The sequence below is a fragment of the Leuresthes tenuis genome, unplaced genomic scaffold (assembly GCF_036924035.1).
Source record: "Leuresthes tenuis unplaced genomic scaffold, fLeuTen1.0.hap1 SCAF_13, whole genome shotgun sequence".
NCBI lineage: Eukaryota > Metazoa > Chordata > Actinopteri > Atheriniformes > Atherinopsidae > Leuresthes > Leuresthes tenuis.
Window position 1 is genome coordinate 30,802,457 of NW_027325367.1, and position 21,756 is coordinate 30,824,212.

The 21,756-nt window shown below is 40.2% G+C and overlaps 1 protein-coding gene across 3 annotated transcripts in view; it reads left to right on the forward strand.

Annotated features, from left to right (window-relative positions):
- Positions 1–21,756, forward strand: part of ankrd6b (ankyrin repeat domain 6b) — a 77,654-nt gene that overhangs the window by 21,468 nt on the left and 34,430 nt on the right. For all 3 annotated transcript variants that reach the window (XR_011907216.1, XM_072362727.1, XM_072362728.1), the window contains exons 2-4: positions 3,450–3,784; positions 19,402–19,500; positions 21,604–21,702. Coding sequence is in view for 2 of the 3 variants with exons in the window: in XM_072362727.1 (XP_072218828.1) it covers positions 3,659–3,784; positions 19,402–19,500; positions 21,604–21,702 (324 nt within the window). In the remaining variant the exon portion in view is untranslated. The remainder of the gene's footprint in view (positions 1–3,449; positions 3,785–19,401; positions 19,501–21,603; positions 21,703–21,756) is intronic.

The following is a 21,756-nucleotide window of genomic DNA, read 5'->3' on the forward strand; positions in this document are numbered from 1 at the left end:
AAGCATTCAAATAAAAAAGTAATGTTGTAATAATAATGTTAGTCCTTCCAAAAGTGACAGCAATAACTTCACAAAAAGTTAGTGTATGTGATCGTTAAGAAGACTGTTAACTGAGGCTTAGTTGCTTATGAGTTTTCTTTGTGTACAGTATATATTGTGCATGGAGAGGGGGGGGGGGGGGGGGTAAATGCACACTATGGTTGCTTATGAGAATTACAAATGGAACACATTGACTTTCAGTTGCCCCATGAACAAATTATTAATTGATCATTATTAACTTAGTTAGTAGTTAATAGCTGCCTTTTGCACTGAAATATGACAATGATCCAGCAGCGGACAAGAAAAAGCCAGGAGTCCATATACTGAGGGTGTGATGAGGGGATAGGAAACAGGTGAGTGTAATCAGTAACTTAGACCAGGTGTAATACAGGCAAAAAAGTTAAACTCAATTAAGAACCAAGTTCTTAAGTTCTTACAGAATAAAACAGGAAGTAACCAAAGACCAACAATAAAAACCTGAGCAAAGGAAAATTCAAAACACATGGATCATGACAGACACAAAGAGAACAATAACATAGAAATCCCCCAGCTAAGCTTCAAAATGTGAGTGGAAAGTGCTTACCACTACAATGGTTCCTGAAGTGCTTTGTGATTTACAGCTGAAATGTCCAGGCATGTGCATTCATTATTGTACTGTTTCAACTTAGGTCTGCTGGGTAATGGTGATATACCAACAAGAAGAATTGTAAAGATTTTGATAATGGCAAATGTACTTGCAGAGTCTCCCCTAAAAAATATCCATGTTTTTGTCCTTCTTCTGCTCGTCATATTCTTAGTTGGGTGTGTTTGTGGAACCACCCTCTGAATGCAAAGTTGAGTGGATGGTAGGGCTTCACTTGTGAACAAGTGAATGTGGAGATCATAAAGTTTTAAAACTGCACTTCAGGCTATTGCTGATGACCATGACAGTGCCAGTGAACGGCCTCTCTCACATCTTCACACATTGGACCTTGGGCCATTTTTTGAAGATTATACAGATAATGAGAAACTGAGAGATGACAGTCTCTTTGGGAAACAGCTGAAATGCTTAATTTGGCAGGAAAGCATTCCAGCGAGCTTGTAGAGACAAAGGTGTCTTTTGGTCCATTTAAATTAAAGGAGATACTATGGGAGCTCCATTTTTTTAGTTTTCTTTTTACTCTACTTTCCATGTGGTTTAACCAAGGCAGAAAATAAATGTATTTTGCAAAACACAAATTTTGAGGGAAAAATGGTAATGTAAAATATCAACAGATGAGAGGAGTTAGTTGCTTAGTAGTTTTGTTCCTTTTTTGAAACATATTATCTGGACTGCACCCTGTGATGGTAAATTTTATGTCTCAGGACTGACAGACTCTCCAATCCACATTAACCATTTGTATCACCCAGACACGCTAATTGTTTTAAACTATTTACCTCTTAATTAACACTCAGACAAGATAATTGTTTTAACCTCCTGTTTCTTAATTACCATCAAGACTGCATCCTGCCCCCCCCCCCCCGGAGATGTGATTACACATCTTCAAGAACAAAGCCCCCCATCTTCAGGTATAAATACTCTGTATTTCTTTTGTCTGTATCTTTTCATACCATTGCTGCTGAATGGTGTGGACTGATCTTTTTCCTTGCAACGAAGAATAAAAACTTAGCCGGCCGGCAGAAAAAGTAAGTTTCTCTATTTCATTGCTCATCAGAAGTATTAGGAAGGAAGCGATTGAAAACTTCCACAACAGTTTGGCGTTGTTGGCAGGACCATGGAAATAAGCTGCGGCCTGTAGCTTATTTTTCTTCAAAACTGGACCCCGTGGCTGCAGGTCTCCCAAGATATATTCAGATATGTGGCGGCAGCTGAAAAGGCAGTTATGGCCTCCAGTGATATTGTGGCCTATTCTGATGTAGCTCTCCTGGTCCCACATGCTGTGTCCATGATTTTACTTGAACAAAAAACTTCCATAACAACCCTTAATATCCCCAATAGTATTATTTGAATGGAAGAATAATAAGCTCTGTATTTCTATGATTTTTTCCTTATGATACGTTGAACTTGTTTGATATATTTTAACAAAATAATCAAAGTAATTTCTTGATAGTTCTGAATCATTTGCATTTTTTTTCTTTTCAGATATTTTAAGATCAAATCCATAGTTTTAATATGTAACCCCACATGATAAAGGACAGAAAGGTTAGTAACTGCAAATAAGTTGAAATCTTGAACTTTCAGTCGGTCAAATTCTAAAACATTTTGTACATTCTCTTATGATATCTTCATACTATTTCATACCTCATACCATCTTTGCAGTAAATATAAAAATGTTGCAAAGAATATAAATATTGCATTCAACATTTTTTTAATCAAATAACATAAATCATTGGTGTCATACCAAAAGCCAACAAAACTTATCGCTTTATAGTGGTTTGGAAAATAATATTTTTCAAAATATTGTATTGATTAAATTGGTAATCATATGATATTATTTGTAATATCAATACATGATCATTGAACTCCAGTCAGTGCATCTGAATAAACATTTTAATGTCAGCAACCACCTCTACTTATCTCTTTATTAATACAAACAACTAGATCAGTCTGGATTTCTTTTTATTTAGTGCAATTAAAAGTCGTAAAAAGTTGCATCTTTTCAGTACCATTGTCTTAGTTACCACATCAACACTGTATATACTGTTGTGTGAGTTGCCACAATAGTCCACTGCTCACTTGTAACAGATACTCATTGAGTCATAAAGTCCTTCATCAGGGCTTGAGTTTAGTTCTAGAGTCCCAGATAGCTGCTTCTGTAAAGTAAATTTTGCAGTAGAAGCCCCAAGGTCAAAACAGCTGGACATTCAGGGTCCAAATAAGATCTGTAGATCCTTTTCTCCAAAAGCTGCAACACAAACATTCATTTTCTTCCATTCCTGAAAGTTTCAGGGTAAAGTTAGCAAAGATGGTTTCTCAAATTAGTTGTGTTCCTCAAGTAATCTAATTTTGTGTTGTCAGTTTTACACATTGAACATGAACGTTTTTTCTAGATTGAGCTTTCTGGTAAGTAAAAATATGAAGGTACAATATTATTGGTGATCAGCTGGCCGCTTTTAAACAGGTTTTTTTTTTTAAGTCAGCTTCTTTCTGTAAACAAAGGAATATTTAACCATTTGCAGCATTTTAAATTGCTTCACAATACACCAGAGAGTCATACCGAATATGACTTTGTCTTTTGCATTTATTATGGATAATGGATTTCTGCCCAGCTCCAATAGTTCCATGAGGAGTGCATGAGTTTAGGAACCTTGACAGTAGTGATGTCAGTCCGCTCTTCCTGTTTCCCTTCTGTTTTTCCTGTTTGCAAATCTACTATGTTTTGAGCACTTGACAGCTTGTTTTCACTCTATGTTTTCTGTTCTCTTCCCAGCTGCTGAGAGGATGATAGGGGAGCTATCTTGGCACTTTGGGGAGTTTGTAACAGCAGAAAATCACTGGCAGCCTCTAAGCGCCTGTTTGACCCCTGTGTCTGCAGTGCAGCTCACAATGAGTTAGATAGCTTCCAAAAAGTGCCACCTTTGCATTCCCCACCATCTGAAGCACAGTGTTTGAAGGCTGCTGCATCACTTGCCCTTCTTCATGAGCCAGCAGGATGCAGCTGAGGTCCTCGCACTTTCCGAGCGCCTCCTTATAGCTTCACACAAGGGACAAGCCGACAATGTGGTCCAACTTATCAACAAAGGTGCAAAAGTAGCTGTAACCAAGGTGAGTGAGTAATCCTGTGCATTTCAGTCAGCTGATGCCTGTAAAAAATTTTATACATGTGATTTGTTTATGATTCTATCTCGTTACCTATAAAGCCTGAGAATAGTAATGTCAGTTGGTTCATTAGACAGATCACTCCAATATTTCAGAACGATATGTCTTGATATTTTTTGGTAAAGTTTGGTCAAAGAACATAAATTATAATTATTTTTCATTTGTTTTTATTATTATTATTTTGAAAATATATAATAATGATTCTTGTCTTGGAAAATGGTCATTGAAATGTTCCCTATTCCACTGTTCCAGCTTTAATGAATTGGTTTAGTGTTGCCAATTCTCTAACGACCAAAAAAACTGCAATTATACAATATAATATATCCATCCACCCGCTTAATCCAACTGTTGGGTTGGAGCTGATCCCAGCGGTCATTGGGCGAGAGGCAGGGTACACCTTGGATAGGTTGCCAGTCCATCAAAGGGCCACACAGAGACAAACAAATTCACACACACTCACACTTTGGGACAATTTAGAGACACCAATTAACCTAACCCTTTTGGACGGTGGGAGGAAGCTGGAGCACCTGGAGACAACTCCACACAGAAAGGCCCCAGCCGGGAATCGAACCTGGAACCCTCTTGCTGTGAGGGTAACCACCACACTACCGTGCAGCCCTGATATAATATAATTACAATATGTTTGAGTGTAAGGCTTTAAAGCACCATAATCATTTTCACATTTGAGAAGCTGGAGATTTGGGTTTTGCATGTTCGCCACATAGCTCACAGAGAAACAGGTAATGTCTGACTCTAGTTGCTTGAAAATGTCATAGTATAAAAAAATTTGATGATAAATTTTCCTGACTGATTGATTGACAGAACGGTCGTATTGGTGGCTTATTAAAAAATGTTATTTAAAAAAATATCTTGATTTGAATTCAAAAGAAAATATAGTTGAATTCCACAAGATTAGTTCTCCACTAACGATGAGTCCATGATTGTTGGTATTGGTGTACCCATTAGAATCTGTTCATTCTAGCTGTTGGTAAACGTTTCTGAAACAACAAGGTGAATGGTAGCTTTTTTGGTATCCATTATCATAAAATCTGCACAAAATCAATCCACTAAGCATCCACTGTTGCTCTTGAAAAAAAAAAAAACATTCGAGGGATCTATACTTGCAAAGTTGACTTACCAACAGCGGTACATGGTGTTCAGTGTTGCGAACAAGACTAACAAAAGGACTGTGCACAGATAATGTCACAGTGTTGCTGCAATGATGAAAGACGAGTAATAGATCTAATTTACAGAGCTGCAAGTTGTCCAAATTACAGAATGTTACTGTTCAACTAGAAAGCACTCATTCAGTTAAGTATTGGCAGAAAAATAATGGTAATCTTTCAGAAAGTGACAGTAATAAGTCCCTGGAAGTTTGTGCATGAACTTATTCTAAGCTGTTCCTGTTGACTAGTGCTAAACAATAAAAAGAATTATAATATATAATTATAGTTAATAGTTTGTAATTTATCGATTCATTAAAGGCATCTAGCGTTGGTCCCAAATCCAGTTGCTGGTTCACTTTTGAGAAGTGTTGAAATTTAACTGCTAAAAGATAAGACTCAAATTCCTGTTGAAGAAATATGTTTTATTTCGTGTGAAGTGAATTACACATAGTACAGAATGAACCTGCTACAAGCGGCCAGTATTTAAATTGTGCCTATGTTTAACATCATCGCAGCTCAACTGCTGTGTAGCCAGATGGATCAAATTGACACAGCCTGTGATTGAGTCTTTATTTTGCCCCCACATCTCCTGTTAGTATGTTTCAAAGGTCATTTACCAATTCCCAGGAAGTTATGTAACACTCCTGTGTTCCAGTTAGGCCACCAAGACATTGAGCTGGATGTTACATGGATGTATTGAATAATGTACCTTAGGAATACAAGACTGGAGTTACTTTGCATGTGAGACTCAGAATCTTACTTACTTTTTTGTTGAAATATTTTGCCATTAGAAATACAATTCTGTCTTTAGACTTCCAAAGTTCTACTATATATTGACATTTTAAGATAAATTCATCCATCCATCCATCCATCCATCCATCCAGCCAGCCAGCCAGCCAGCATCTTCAGCTTATCCAAGATCTACTGCACATTAGCAGAAAACATCATCATCTCTGGAACGCAGTAACAGCAAAATGTTTTTTATTGTGCCAATAAAAAGGGGGAGGATTACATTTTACTTGCTCCAGAAATGCAACAAATTAAGTTAGTACATTTGAAATACCCACTCTTAAAAACATGATTGCAGTCTGGAGCCCTGGTGTTGAGGCTCCAGACTGATTCTACGGCCAATAATTTTATCCATAATACATTTTGTGCTGGGCTTATTTCACTATTATGCAATATTTTCTTTTCTTAATTTTCATATGTAAGAACTTTGCACTTGATGTATTTTGAATATCATTGCATTATCTTGTGAGAAATACAACAACATTACATGTCGTGCTGTGTGCTTTTGATTATGTTTTGACCAGCTGTATTAAGGCATTTTGGCATGACGCCATATGAGAGTTTAATCCAGGATAAAAGGATCAGAGTTTCATAAACATTCCGCTGCTCAGGAAAAGAAATGTAGGGATCGCTACTTGAAAGGCTGATATGATGAATGAGCTAAGGTCGACTGCGAAAGATAGATGAGAAAATACTAATAAGTATAGAATTATCTGAATTTGGTAATAAAGATGAATATGGCAGTGGAATGGTGGCATGGAATAATACTATAATGGGTGCGACGATGACAACAGTTGATGTCAACATACACATCCAAACAATCCTTAGAGGAGGTCTAATCAGGCACATTAAATGAAAATACTGTCTCGAATGAGCCAGTACATAAAAAGGACTCTTATGTGGGACACAGAGATGTTTATGATAAAAGAGATTATTATATATATTATATATATTATAAAATATTATTGTCCAAAGTTGTATTGCGTGAATGAGAGAGAGTCTTACAGGGTCCACGACATTTTCCACAAAGGATTCCACAGTAGGTCACTGGCTGCGGTGCAGAGATCCTGAGTTGGTGGAAGGTGAGCCAGCAGGTTGTTAGTACGAGGAAGTTTGAACAGAGAAGAGTTATTTCCACAGGGTTCTTTTCAGCAAGGAGTCCATGGGGAACCAGAGTGCAGAGAGGACTGCACAGCATCCTGGAAAGTAGAGGAACATAAGTTTGCAGAATGCTAGAAACCTGGATAAACACGTACAACAGGAATCACACCAATTACCATGGTGGATAGTGAGATAATCTGGTGAAGGCTGGCTGGTCCTGCTGAGGTGTAATGTCGAACAGGTGCGAAAGCAGGAGCCAACCAGACAACCTGCTCAGCCCATCACAAGCAAGATCATGACCTGTTTTGTTCAACTTTTTTTTTTGTATGTCTTTTGAGGCTGTGTTTTTCATTCTTAATGGTTGTAGTACAAACAAAGTTCTAAGCAACCACATAAAGACATGCGTCTTCCACACTTTCCTCAGTTCAGAGGAAAGACCCTTCTCCAGGGGCTTGGTGGAAATGATGAAGAGATTGGAGAAATCTTCCATACATTGAGTGCCTTAATATGACTTTTGTCGTCAATTGGTATTTTATATATGAATTCAATTCAATAAATAAAAAGTGCTGGGGTTGCATTTAACAATAAATAATAACCCAGGGCTACAGAAATTGGAAAGATGTTTATGTTTAAGTTTATGTATTTAGCAGACGCTTTTATCCAAAGCGACTTACAAATGAAGATTTAACAAGCTATATAAAGCTAACAATAAACTACATAGAAGGAACCCACTAGTCTGACTATGTCAGAGGTGACAGAGTAGAGATAGGGTGTAGGCATAGAAAGAAGTGCAGAAAGATAAAGTGCAGAGATAGAGGGGGTAGGGAAGTACAAGGTAAGTGCTAGGATAGGAGATGCTCTCTGAAGAGCTGGGTTTTCAAGAGCTTCTTGAAGATAGACAGGGACGTCCCTGTTCTGGTAGCGCTCGGTAGGTCATTCCACCATCGTGGGACGACACATGAAAAGAGTTTGGATTGTCTTAGGTGTGGTGTAGGCACTGCTAAACGACAATCCTGGGACGAACGGAGGGACCGAGTTGTGACATAAGCCTTTGCAAGAGCATTCAAGTAGATGGGAGCCGTTCCATTAAGCACTTTGTAGGCTAACATCAGTGACTTGAATTTGATGCGGGCGGCTAAGGGTAGCCAGTGGAGTTCAATGAACAGAGGGGTGACGTGTGCTCTTTTAGGCTGATTGAAGACCAGACGCGCCGCCGCGTTCTGGATCATCTGCAGAGGTTTCACAGCACAGGCTGGGAGACCAGTTAGGAGAGCGTTGCAGTAGTCAAGGCGGGAGATGACCATGGCCTGCACCAGGAGCTGGGTGGCATGTTGGGTCAGGTATGGTCTGATCTTTCTTATGTTTAGTAATGCAAAGTGGCATGAACGAGCAACCGAGGTAACGTGATCTTTGAAGGTTAGTTGGTAATCAATCATGACACCCAAGTTTCTAGCAACCTTTGATGGAGCAAGAGACAGGGATTCGGTTTGGATGCAGATGCTGTGTTGTATGGTTGGTTTGGCTGGAAAGACAAGCAGTTCAGTTTTTGGGAGGTTCATCCATGCTGATATGTCAGAGAGACAGTCTGAGATTCGTGCTGAGACCGTGTGGTCATCAGGTGGGAATGACAGATAGAGCTGGGTATCATCAGCATAACATTGGTATGAGAAGCCATGTGATCGGATGATCTGTCCCAGTGAGTTGGTGTATATGGCAAAGAGAAGAGGTCCCAGTACTGAGCCTTGGGGGACCCCTGTGGCAAGGTGGTGCGCTGCAGAAGTGTGACCAAGCCAGGATACTTTGAAGGACCGACCAGTGAGGTACGATTCAAACCAGGAGTGTGCTCTCCCTGTGATGCCTATGCTTGAGAGCATGGACAAAAGAATACTGTGGTTGACAGTGTCAAATGCAGCCGATAAGTCGAGCAGGATAAGTACAGAGGACTTAGCTGTCGCTCTGACTTCTTATAAGGCTTCTGTCACAGCTAACAGAGCCGTCTTGGTGGAGTGTCCACTTTTAAACCCAAGATTGGTTTGGGTCAAGGAGGTTGTTATGAGAGAGGTAATCGTTGACCTGCTTAAAGACCGCCCTTTCAATGATTTTAGACAGAAACGGGAGGAGAGAGACCGGCCGATAATTCTCCACATGAGTTGGAGGGAGGGAAGGTTTCTTGAGCAGCGGTGTAACCTGAGCTTGTTTGAAGGTGGTAGGAAATGTGCCCGATGTCAGTGAAGCATTAATCACATGCGTGACTGCTGCAGTTACAGTAGGAGCAATGGATTGGAGAAAATTAGTAGGAACAGGGTCCAGCGGGCATGTAGTAGGACGGCTACATGTGAGAAGTTTAGACACACTGCTCTGACTCAGAGGGGTAAATGAGGAAAATGATGCAGTGGGACTTCTGCATGCAGATTTTGTGGTAACAGGTTTGGTAAACTGTTTGCTTATAGCTGCCACTTTGTCAGTAAAAAATGAGGCAAAGGTATCTGCTGTTAGATTGGTAGCAGGAGGCGGAGGATTAAGTAGAGTTTTGAAGGTGGAAAAAAGTTTCCAGGTGTCAGTAGTACTATGAATCTTGTTGATGTAGAAAGACTTTTTTGCATCAGTGACACTGGATGCGAATGATGACAGTAGCACCTGGAATTTAGCTAGATCTGCCGGATCTTTTGACTTTTGCCATTTCCTTTCGGCAGCTCTGAGATTGGTGCGCAACGCTCGGAGAGTATCATTAAGCCAGGGGTGAGACTGGGAGGATCGGGAGGGTTTGGTGGATAGAGGACATAGACTATCCAGAGATAAGCTCAGAGTAGAGCAAAGGGACTCCGTGGCATCATTAACCTGAAGGGAGGAGAATGTGCTGGAGGTTGGAAGAGCGGAGGCAACAACGGAGGAGAAGCGGGTGGGCGACAGGTTGCGGAGATTGCTGCGGAAGGAAACCATAGGGGTAGAAGCAGATGGTCTTCTCGGGAGACTCACTCTGAACTGAATGAAATAGTGGTCAGAGAACTGCAGAGGTGTGACAGATAGGGCCTCTGTGGCACAGTTTCTTGAGAAAACGAGATCGAGCACTTTGCCAGCTTTATGGGTCGGAGGACTGCTGAGCAGTTGTAGCTCAAACGAGTGCATTAGTGACAAAAAATCAGAAGAGTTAGGACTGTCAAGGTGGATGTTCATGTCACCAAGGACAATTGTGGGACAGTCATGCTCCAAGATAGAAGAGAGCAAGGTGTCGAGTTCATTTAGAAAGTCACCGAGTTGTCCTGGTGGGCGATATACTACAATCATATAGGTTTTGACTGATGCAGTTACCAAGATGGCGTGGTATTCAAAGGTATTGTATTTAGCTTCAGGTAGCAGTTGGGTGTATTTCCATTTGTTGGAAATGAGCATGCCCGTTCCACCACCTCTCCCAGATGTACGAGAGGTGTGGGAAAATGAGTGGTTGGTTGAAAGTGCAGCCGGGGTAGCTGTGTTTTCAGGCTTAATCCATGTTTCAGTGAGAGCCAGGATGTCAAGAGACAGGTGATTAGCATAAGCCATAATGAAATCTGCTTTGTTTACCGCCGATTGGCAATTACACAACCCCACAGACAAGGGTGTGTCACAGAGTGAAGTGGGCTTTAGAGAGCGGAGGTTGTTAAGGTTGCGGTGGCGTTTGGTTGTGTGAAACCTTCTGTGCGAGCCGGAGACAACAGGAATGGGAATGGGTTTGAGGCACATTTTAAAGCTCAGCTTTGTTCAGTGGCCTTGGTAGCGCAGGTAGACACGCTAGTCTTTACCCAAGAATGTCTTCACACGAGAATGGCTGACGCTTCAGGCGCCACCCCTTACTTTATGTTGTGCACAGCCGTTCATGTGTTGGTTAATTGCACTACGCTGAGACCGCCCACCGAGAGTTAACCAGCAAGTGTTTTCAGAGAGGAGAGTGACCACCCCGCCCGTTCACAGCTCCTGAATACTCTGATTGCTTTGCGATGGCCCAACCGAGGCTACTAGGCAACAGGTTTCACCCACGGATGGGTTTTGATCACTCTCACAACAACAACAGATATTGAATTAGGCAAGAAGCTTAGAAAAAACTTACACTAGCTCAGTTCTTTCCGTGCAGTTCCGATGGATTAAAAGCCTCCAGTTTTAAACTAGCAAGCTAGAAAATTTTCTTAGCCATTAAGCTAACATTAACTACCCACTAATCACCGTGACAGCCTTGATTTACTGTTCTTTATGTAGCTTTAAATGTTGAACAAAGTTGGACGTTGTTGCGAACGAGCCAGTTCAAAGAGCCGACTCTTTTAAGTGAACGATGGGAGTCGGCTCGCGGACCGACGGCTCCCATCTTTTTCTATTTTTTTTTTTACTTTTCGTCACGTGCATTCTGTGCAACCATTCATGTGAAGATTGACAAGGATCATACCACCAAGCAGGGAGGGGCAGGGGTAGCAACAGGAGGAGGGGGAGGGAGAGACGCGCTAAAGGAGAGAGAGGAGTGAAGACGAGAGAGGAGTGTCATGCAAAGATGAGTGAAAACAGAAGAAGAAGGAGTATATGGATGCATTTTGACAGTTCTGTCAATAGCTGTCCTATTTTGATTTCTGTGTCTAGGTTTTAATAGGCATTTTCTATCTGCTTTGTGTAGCAGAGTGGTTCTTCAAGGAAGTTAGAGAGTTACAAGGGATTTTACAACTGTAAATGCAATTGGCTACAGCAATTTATTGAAATTTAAGTTATATATGTGTTCAAATGCAAATCACAAGTCAAAACGGCGCCAAATTTGGCTGAATTATGTATTCAGCTGAATTATATATATTGGCTGAAGTATAAGTGGTAAAATCAAGAGCCATTTGGGAGCTGTTTTGGAGCTGGAAGAGCCGGCTCTTCTTGGTGAGCTGAGCCAAAGATCCGGCTCACTAAAAAGAGCTGAAATTCCCATCACTAGTTGTTGCCTCCCCATCCGTATGTTTCGATACTGTGCTTCGCTTCTTGTTAACCACTTTGTAAATTAGATTAGCAAACGAAATTACCTTAGGTGTCATTTTTCCCAACTGGGACCATAAAATCACTGTAAATCCAACATCACATTTCTTCTGTGACTTCACTGTTGTATTGGATCTGGGAATTCTAGATAGTTAGTGTAAACGGACTGGAAATGGATAATGATGATTGATTTGAATTTTGAGTTAGTTGATTTGAATAAGGTATTAGGTTCAAGTTCAAGTGAAGATGCATGTCATTGATGTTAAAGTCCGAGTCGAGTTCAAAGTCCTTTATGACTCTATCAAGTCAAGCCATGACTCGAGTTTGACTTGAGTCCAAGTCATCTGACTGGAGTCCACACCTCTGGGAAGTGGACCAGCAACATCAGATAATGTGCAGCCTGATCATAAGCATCAAGCAACCGTAATTCAATTAAATTCAATTAAATTTTATTTATATAGCGCCAAATTACAACAATTGTCATCTCAAGGCACTTAAATAATATAGTCCAATTCAAGCCAATTGGAATTCAATTCATTGTAATCATAATCCAATTAATTCATATAGAGCCAATTGAAAAAATTATATCCTAGCTAAGGAAAGCAACAGATTGCACCGAAATGTGTCTTCAGTCCAATCCCCCGTCCTGAGCGTGCCTGTGGCAACTGTGGAAAGGAACGACTCCCTTTTAACAGGAAGAAACCTCTGGCAGAACCAGACTCAGGAAGGGTGGCCATCCGCCTCGACCAGCTGGGGTTTGAGAAGACAGAAAAGAGGGGGAAAAAACACCATAACACCATTTAAAGGATACCTGTTGGAACAGGGAAACATAGGTTAATAATCACAATAATGTCACATGTACATAAAATCAATTTTGAAATTAAACAGGGGGAAAAAAGAGAGCAAAGTGAGGAAAGGTGTGACAGATGAGGTCCCCCAGCAGTCTAAGCCTATAGCAGCTTAACTATGGGATGTTTCAGGATTACCTGAGCTTAGCCTGACCAACCTGTAGGTTTCATCTGGTTTCATAGATAAGTACAGCTGAGTATCATCAGCATAACAATGGAAATTTATGCCATGCTGTCTGATAACGTTACCTAATGGAAGCATGTATAAAGTAAAAAGAATCAGTCCCAGCACAGAACCCTGAGGAACTCCATGACTTACTCCAACGTGTGAGGAAGATTCTTCATTTACAAGAACAAACTGGAATCTATCAGATAAATATGACTTAAACCAGCCTAATGCAGTTCCTTTAATCCCAATAACATGTTCAAGTCTCTGTAACAGAATGCTGTGATCGATCGTATCAAATGAATCATAGGTCGATAATTAGACAACACTTCTGAATCAAGAGTAGGTTTTTTAAGTAAAGGTTTAATTACAGCAACCTTAAAAGTCTGAGGTACATATCCTGTCAACAAAGACCGATTGATCAAATCCAATATGGAAGTGTCAATTAAGGGGAAAACCTCCTTAAACAATCTGGTTGGGATTGGGTCTAAAATACAAGTTGATGGTTTCGAAGAGACTATTGCTGTTGTTAGCTCAGAGAGATCAACTGGGCAGAAGCCGTCTAAATACAAATCAGGTTCTAAAGATACTTCTAAAGCTGCTCTACTTGATGACACATCAGTGATAATAGTGGGAAGGATTCCATTAATCTTCTCTCTGATAGAAACAATTTTATTGATAAAGAATCTCATGAAATCATCACTGCTGAGAGTTAAAGGAATACATGGCTCAACAGAGCTCGGACTCTTTGTCAGCTTGGCAACAGTGCTGAAAAGAAACCTGGGATTATTCTTATTCTCTTCTATCAATGATGAATAATAAGCAGTTCTAGCTTTACGAAGGGCTTTCTTATACGTTATTAAACTTAAAATTAAATCTTTCCAGACTAATTGAGACTCTTCTAAATTAGAGGAATGCCACTGTCTCTCCAGCTTTCTTGCAGTCTGCTTTAACGCACGCAGCTGTGAATTATACCACGGAGTCAACCTCTTCTGACTGATTACCTTCCTTTTCAGAGGGGCAACATTGTCCAGTGTTGTACGCATTGAAACTTTAGTGCTGTCAACAAGAGAGTCAAGTTCTACTGGAGTAAAATTTAGGTAGCCGTCCTCTGTCATATCTGCACATGGCAGTTAAGAAAAGGATGATGACATCAACTTTTTAAATCTGGTTACAGCATTCTCTGATAGACACCTTCTATATGTAAAATTCTTCTCCGAAGCCGTATAGTCAAGTAATGTAAATTCAAAAGTTATTAAAAAATGGTCAGACAAGACATGATTATGAGGGAACACTGTTAACTGTTCACTCTCAATGCCATAAGTCAGCACAAGGTCAAGGGTATGATTAAAGCAGTGAGTAGGTCTGTGAACACTTTGAGAAAATCCAATAGAGTCTAATATAGAATTAAAGTTAATATTTAGGCTGTCATTTTCAACATCTACATGAATGTTAAAGTCACTCACTACAATGAAATAAAAACTCTGAGAATTCAGACAGAAACTCAGAATAAGGGCCAGGTGGACGATACACAACAACAAACACAAGAGGTTTTTGTGATTTCCACCTTGGGTGGGAAAAACTGAGAATCAGAGATTCAAAAGAGCTAAAACTAATCTTGGGTCTAGGACTGATTAGTAACCCTGTTCTGAAGATAGCTGCCACTCCTCCTCTGCCTGTGGTTCGAGGAACGTGAACATTTGAATAGTCAGCGGGAGTTGATTCATTAATACTAACATGATCCTCCTGCTGCAGCCAGGTTTCTGTAAGACAAAATATATCAATATGATGATCACAAATTAAATAATTCACTAACAGAGACTTCAAAAGGAGAGATCTAATATTCAGCAAACCACATTTAATAGTTTGATGTTTTTGTTCAGTTAAAGTTATTGTAAAAAAATTTTTTTGCACAAGAGGATTTGCTCCTTTTGTGTTTTTTGAGGCGGGGCAGCATCAGGTGGGAAGCCGCAGAGAAGTGTGTAAGACTACAACTCTGCATCCTGGTCTAAATTTGTCCATATTTCTAGAAATGAGAGCCGCTCTTCCCAAAGTGGGATGGATGCCGTCTCTCCTCATGGAGGTTTTCTTGAGAAAGATTGCCAATTATCTATATAGCCCACGTTGTTTGCTGGACACCATCAAGACAACCAGCGATTGAATAAGGACATACGGCTAAACATGTCGTCACTGGTCAGATTTGGCAGGGGTCCAGAGAAAACTACAGTGTGTAACCGTTACCCGATGGCGTTACCGGGTGTCATTACTGCCGACGTGAATAACTATTTTACCATATTTACGCTTATCTTTAGCCAGCAGTTTTAAATAGGATTCTATGTCGCCCGCTCTGGCCCCTGGAATACATTGACTATGTTCGCTGGTGTCGCTATTGCCACGTTTCTGACTATAGAGCTGCCAATTACCAGGGTTTTGTCCTCAGCGGGTGTGTCGCTGAGTGGGGAAAATCTATTTGAAACGTGGACAGGTTGATGATGAACCACGGGCTTGACTTTAGGACTATGACTCTTCCTGACAGTCACCCAGCCACTCTTAAGTCCCAGCTGCTCGGGATCTGCTAGGGGACGACTAACAGAGCTAACTAGGCTAGTTGGCTCCGCACTGGCTAAAGGGGCCTGGCTCGCTATCGGGTGGTTTTCAACAGTGCAGAGCCGAGCTTCCAATTCAGATAACCTTGCCTCCAAATCTACAAAAAGACTACATTTGTTACATGTACCATTACCACTAAAGGAGGCAGAGGAGTAACTAAACATCTGACACACGGAGCAGGTGAAAGCAGGAGATGGAGGAAGAGAACTGCTAGCCATGCTAAGCTAGAGAACCAGACACACCGCTAAAAAGTGAAAAATAAAGACTAAAGATCTGTAAGAGCGAGCGTTAGAACATAACAAGTATGCGATAGAGTTAACTATGCAAGATGTGTAAATTATAGGGAGAAATAAGGTGATTATTATTAGTTCAAGAGGAGCAAGAAATATCACAGTGCACACACAAAGCAACAGGAAGTGATGCAGTACGTCTTACCACAAAGCAAAGCCGCAAAACACAACTGTCCACAACTGTCCGTAAGCCAAGAACAGCATGGTTAGGCCTTATCGGCGTGAGCTCAAAATCATCCAGCTCAGGGAAGAGCTGAAGTCTCTGAAATGCCAGTACAGGATGGCAAGAGAGGACGATAGACTTGCACTCACAAAGCTTAGGGACACATCGTAAGGCAGAAGCTCATTTCCCTTCGACACGCTGAGTGGCACAGAAGAAGAGGCAGAGAGACAGCCCGCAAACAGACTGCCTTTATTGCAGATCCTTTTAGTTTATTGAAACACCTGCTGGGGCAGAAGCAGAGTGGGACTATCTCATGCTCAAAATAAAGAGTCAACCAACATCTCTGTGATACTTACAATGATAGTAGTAGGGAAAAAGACCTGACCCACTGTAAGGCAGAAGCTCATTTCCCTTCGACACGCTGAGTGGCACAGAAGAAGAGGCAGAGAGACGGCCTGCAAACAGACTGCCTTTATTGCAGATCCTTTTACTGTATTGAAACACCTGCTGGGGCAGAAGCAGAGTGGGACTCTCTCATGCCCAAAATAAAGAGTCAACCAACATCTCTGTGATACTTACAATGATAGTTGTAGGGAAAAAGACCTGACCCACTGTATAGAGCTAATTACTCCACCTGAACCTTCTGTTGTGTTCAACATCTAGGAGCCGACTTGGTAGTATGGCGGAGGGGAAAGGCTTGTTTAGAGCACCCAGGAGTGGTAACCCAGGTGATCCATGAGGAAAAAGAAAATAGAGGAGACCTATCTATCATTTGGGTAGACCTTGACAATGCTGATGGATCCATTCCACACAAGCTGGTGGCAAAAGCACTTACAACATATCATGTTCCAGAGAGGCTCAAAGACCTCATTCAGGACTACTACAATAGTTTAAGTTTGAGATTCACCTCTACGGAAACAACATCTGCATGGCATCACCTAGAGCGGTGTCATCAAAGGTTGTACCATATAAATGTCCTTGTTTACCTTGGGAATGGACATACTTGTTAAAGCAGAAGAAGTGGAATGTGGGGACCCCCTGTCTAGATCTGGCACTTGCCAACCTCCAATCAGAGCCTTCGTGGATGCCAATTAAATTCAATTAAATTCAGTTTTATTTATATAGCGCCAAATTACAACAATTGTCATCTATTTTTATGAGCATATTTGTCCATCGCTTATAGTGTATAAAAATATGGTGTCTTATCCTAGGTCCTGGTAATATTACCTTACCTTGTCTCTTGACATATTTGGTGGCTTCTGGAGGTGTGTTGTGTCAGCCTCGACAGCATGACCGAGAATTCAGATGTATAGCCGTGCATGTAAAGAGTTCAGACAGAGGTCTATTTTTTTTAGACGTGTTACATCCCACAACAGTAGAGGGGCAGCCAAAGAAATACAAAATGGCCAAATTCTCTTGTGATGCTTTAACATAGAGACATTGAAGCCTAAAACTGAAAATGAACACAGATGCTGGTTATCATCAGAACTGCCACTGTAGTATTTTATATCAAATGCAGACCTATCAGGGAGTTATTGGAACAATCCAACAGTAAGGAAGTATAGCAATAATCTTGAGGTAACAAATGTATGGATGAGTTTATTAGCATCACTCTGAGACAGAACGTTTTTGTGGAGCCAGAAGACAGATCCTGGTGAAAATTAACTCTACACTTTCTTAGTGGAAGCCAAAGAAAATGCCATCTAGGGGAACTTTATAGCTAGTGTCTTCCTGTAGCACTCAGGGCCATAAACAAAATCTATTTTGCGCAAAATACTTTTTTAATTGGTAAAAAACAAAACCACATTAAAATCCAAAAGCAGGAGATCCTCAAACTTCAAAGCCATATTGCACTGGCATGTGGGGAATTATTGTGCAAATCAGAATTTCTGAATATATATTTTTACATTTAAAGTTTAAATTTATATAAAAGATGAATGAATACATGGATAGATAAAAATAATACACTTTATTTGATCATAAACCAAAAGGACATCAAGATATAAACATTCTGACACCAAAAGAACGACCCACAGGTCAGTCAGTGTGAAGGAAGCAGAGGCTCCTTGCTGGTCTTTGCCCTGTTTTGCTGGTACCTTTGTTCCAGCCAGGCCTTGTGTAACTCAATCTGAAGACTACATGAATGCAGAGCCAAGCCGCACCCAAACAAAACTCAAACCTCCAAACTAAGATAACACCTGGCATGTAATGCAGCCTTGTGCTGTTGTTTGGGAACACACACACATGTCTAATTAAACTCTATTCAGTTGATATATTTGGAGATTAACAGAGATCACCTGGGTATAGTTGTCTGAAGTTAACATTGTAACCTTAATACTGACATCCTGCTCTGTCATTTATCTTGCTGTGGGATTTAATGAACAGGATGTCAAGCTATCTTGAGAGCTTTTTACCAAATCCTTTCAGAAATCTAATATGACTTCACTTCTGTCAGACGTAATATGCTGCTTTAGAGATTCCTTACCACCCTCCATGAGGGTCATTGTGTGTCATTGCATTCCAAATATTCCAAACGTTCCAGTTCATTACCTTCCACAATGATATACGTAATTTGACAAAAAATGTATTTCTTCACTTAATTCTAGTTGTATCCACTCAGGCTAGTAGTTGTGTGTTTTTTCAGAGCTAATAATTCAAAGTTAACTCATTATCAAAATAATATAGTCTTGTCCCACTGTCCAAATTAAACATGTTTAATTTACACTCATTAAGACTAAACCTAATCATTCTCCTGGCCAGTGTTTTAAACTTTTCTACATATGGATCCAGGTTTTGATATATGTGACACTAAGATTTTACATACAGCTGAGTACAGTGTAGATACATGTTTTTGTATGTTTTGTATGTGGTGCTCAACTTGAGCTTATAAATACAGTTATTCTGCATTATCTGCAGATCCTCTTGTCAACCCTAAAACTTTATGTTGCTGTTTTTGCTCCATAAATGAAATTCCACTTTGCATTGTTTTCATTGTCTCAGGATTGGAAGCTGAAATCATAACAAGGCAACTATATATGTGTGTTTTTTTCCTTTTTTTTCCCCTTTTCCTTTTTTTTTGTATTTTTGGCCAAATATGGTGAACAACCACTGAACCTTATGGAAGTAACCTTTTTTGTTTCATGGCCTGTCCACTGGTCCTTTTTTGTCAAGAAGCATAGATCAGCTTTTATTCTCAGCTTGATTCACAATAACAGCTGGCTTTGCAGATTCTGCACTGTTCCATGAAAGTATGGATTAAGGTTCTGTTTGTTTTCGAGTGACTCATTACCAAGATATATTGTATTTTGCGGCTGATTGTCTTCAGGTGTGACACTTGATGACCCCTATTTGTTTGTACTGCAGGGATATCTAATTCACTAAAATGTGATAGTGTTCATGAAGCAGCATTTTTCCAAATAAGCTTCATTGGGCTGTGTTATGTGTATCTTGTGTCCCCAGTATGGTCGAAGCCCCCTGCACTTGGCTGCCTACAAAGGATACACTGAGGTTGTAGGCATTCTGCTGAAAGCTGGCTGTGACCTGGACATCCAAGATGATGTGAGTATGTTAAAATATCTGTAAGCTGTGTTGGGCATGCTTTCCACGTCCAGCCTGACTTGATGGTTACCATTGGCTGCTTCTCCTTTTGCTTACAGATCCTTATAAGTTGGAACAAGTTCTTAAACTGTGAATATTTTTTTAATAAATAAATGACTGTAGTCTGATAGCCTCCAGTGGCCTTGAATGGGATCTGGACTGCCCACTCGTGGGTCTACCTACAGGATATTCTTCCTCTTCCCCAAACAAAATTATATCCCAGATCTCTAGCTCTGCCAAGTTCACTCTCTATGGTCACTGAGCTCTGCAACATGCTGCAGTTCACCCTCCAGGAACTGGCGAGCAGGAGATACAGACTAAATCAGGAGGAGGAGGTAAGAAGACAATGGACACAGTCTGGGATAGAGCCTGGAGGATCAGAGCGAGAGAGAAGGAGGTTAGCCAAACCTACTTCTACAGAGTCAATGGAAACCTGTACACCCCCCCTCCCCAATCCCTAAACAAACCACTCCTCCACTGATGGTGTTGCACTCAGTTTAGTTCTTATCTAGCTTGGAATGACTCTCTTCTTTTCTATTACCTCCCATTTTTCTGCATTTTCTCATGGCGATCATACAAGTCTTCTCATGTCAGACCTGGCTTGCCAAGAGTCACTCACTGCTAATCTCTTCTGTGTGCAAACATTTAATTTATGGCTGAGCATAAATGGGAACTGAATATCTTTTTCCGATCACTTTGCATTCACTATTGTCTTAAGTGTATATTGGCCCAGATTAACATCTCAATGGCTTGAATCAGTAATAATTCCATTTGGGATTTCATATTGAACTTGCAAATCAACCTTTGCATACAATAGACCAGGAAGCTAAGTTACATTAATTTAATTTGCCATTCTTTTAAACTGCAAGCATGAATATGTCAACAAACATGTAAAAATAAGTTTACAGAACACTGGTGTGAGGATTATAAAACATGCATTCTCTGTCCACTTCTTTTTTCTTTGTTTGTGTGGTATTGCTCCAACACTGCTGGACAGCATTTCTTTGCATAAATGGTGTCAGTGCAGCAAAGTGTGGCCATACAGAAGTGTGGATGTGTCTTTGGTTTACTGCTTAGTTATGTGACTCTCACCTTACCCCACTGCCTTGAACATTAAGCACATTTACATGATACTAGAAATAAACAAATTATTTTGTTAGTCCAGAAAAAGCCCTGCTTTTACATTGGATGTTCATACATTTCTAAAATAATATCAAATGGAGCTTCACTCACAATTTAGAACAATCAATTAACCTCACATGCATGACTTTGGATGGTAGGAGGAAGCCAGAGAACCCAAAGAGAACCCACGAGAAGAGAAGATTTAAAAATCTTTATGGAATCTAGAAAACATTACATATATTAATCAGTGAGTTTAAAATATGTTGCTTTATTTTGCAATTTTTGACAGAACCAGGTTAGTTCTTATCAAACTTTCAAACTTTGTGCTTAGCTGGGCTGATCACAGCCAGTTTATTATGTACTTAAATAAACAGACAAGAGATTAGTTTATATCTCGGAAATAAAACATTTTTCTGAGCTAATCGTTCAAACACAAATTAAAAATGTAACAGCATTTGGACAACACATTTGTAAAAATAAATTGTATTTCCTTTGAGCAGTCATTCAGATAAAATAATGAGACTTAATCAATTACGAAGTGCTGGCCAAGCCTTAATCAATCTATGTGTTTCTTTTACTTTGTTAGCAGGAATAAATCCAGAATTCCCCAAATCTAACTATTCCACAGAAACACACTGTACACTGAAGGATAAAAATCTTGTCTTTCAATTACAAATTTTCAACAACCAGCTACAGTCTCTCTTTTTGAAACTAAACAAACGAAAACTGTTTTTGTGTGTAAAAAATCATACGACAGATTATGATTGAGATTTACTGCATGGCAGTGACACACAAACACTGTAAATTGAGAATTAGAGAGAATATCTGGATTTTTACTCGACAGAGCAGATTTTGTTTTGATCGATTCTGGTTTTGTGATTCTCATCTTTGTTGTTGTCATATATTGTTGTTCAGTGCAGTGTGTTGTGTGCCTTTCGGCAGGGGGAACAAACAGCTTTACACCGTGCTGCTGTGGTGGGAAACAGTGACGTTATCAGCGCTCTCATCCAGGAAGGGTGTGCACTGGACAGACAGGATAAGGTCTGGATCGAAAAACACACATGCTCACATGCAAACACATAGGTGATAATAGGA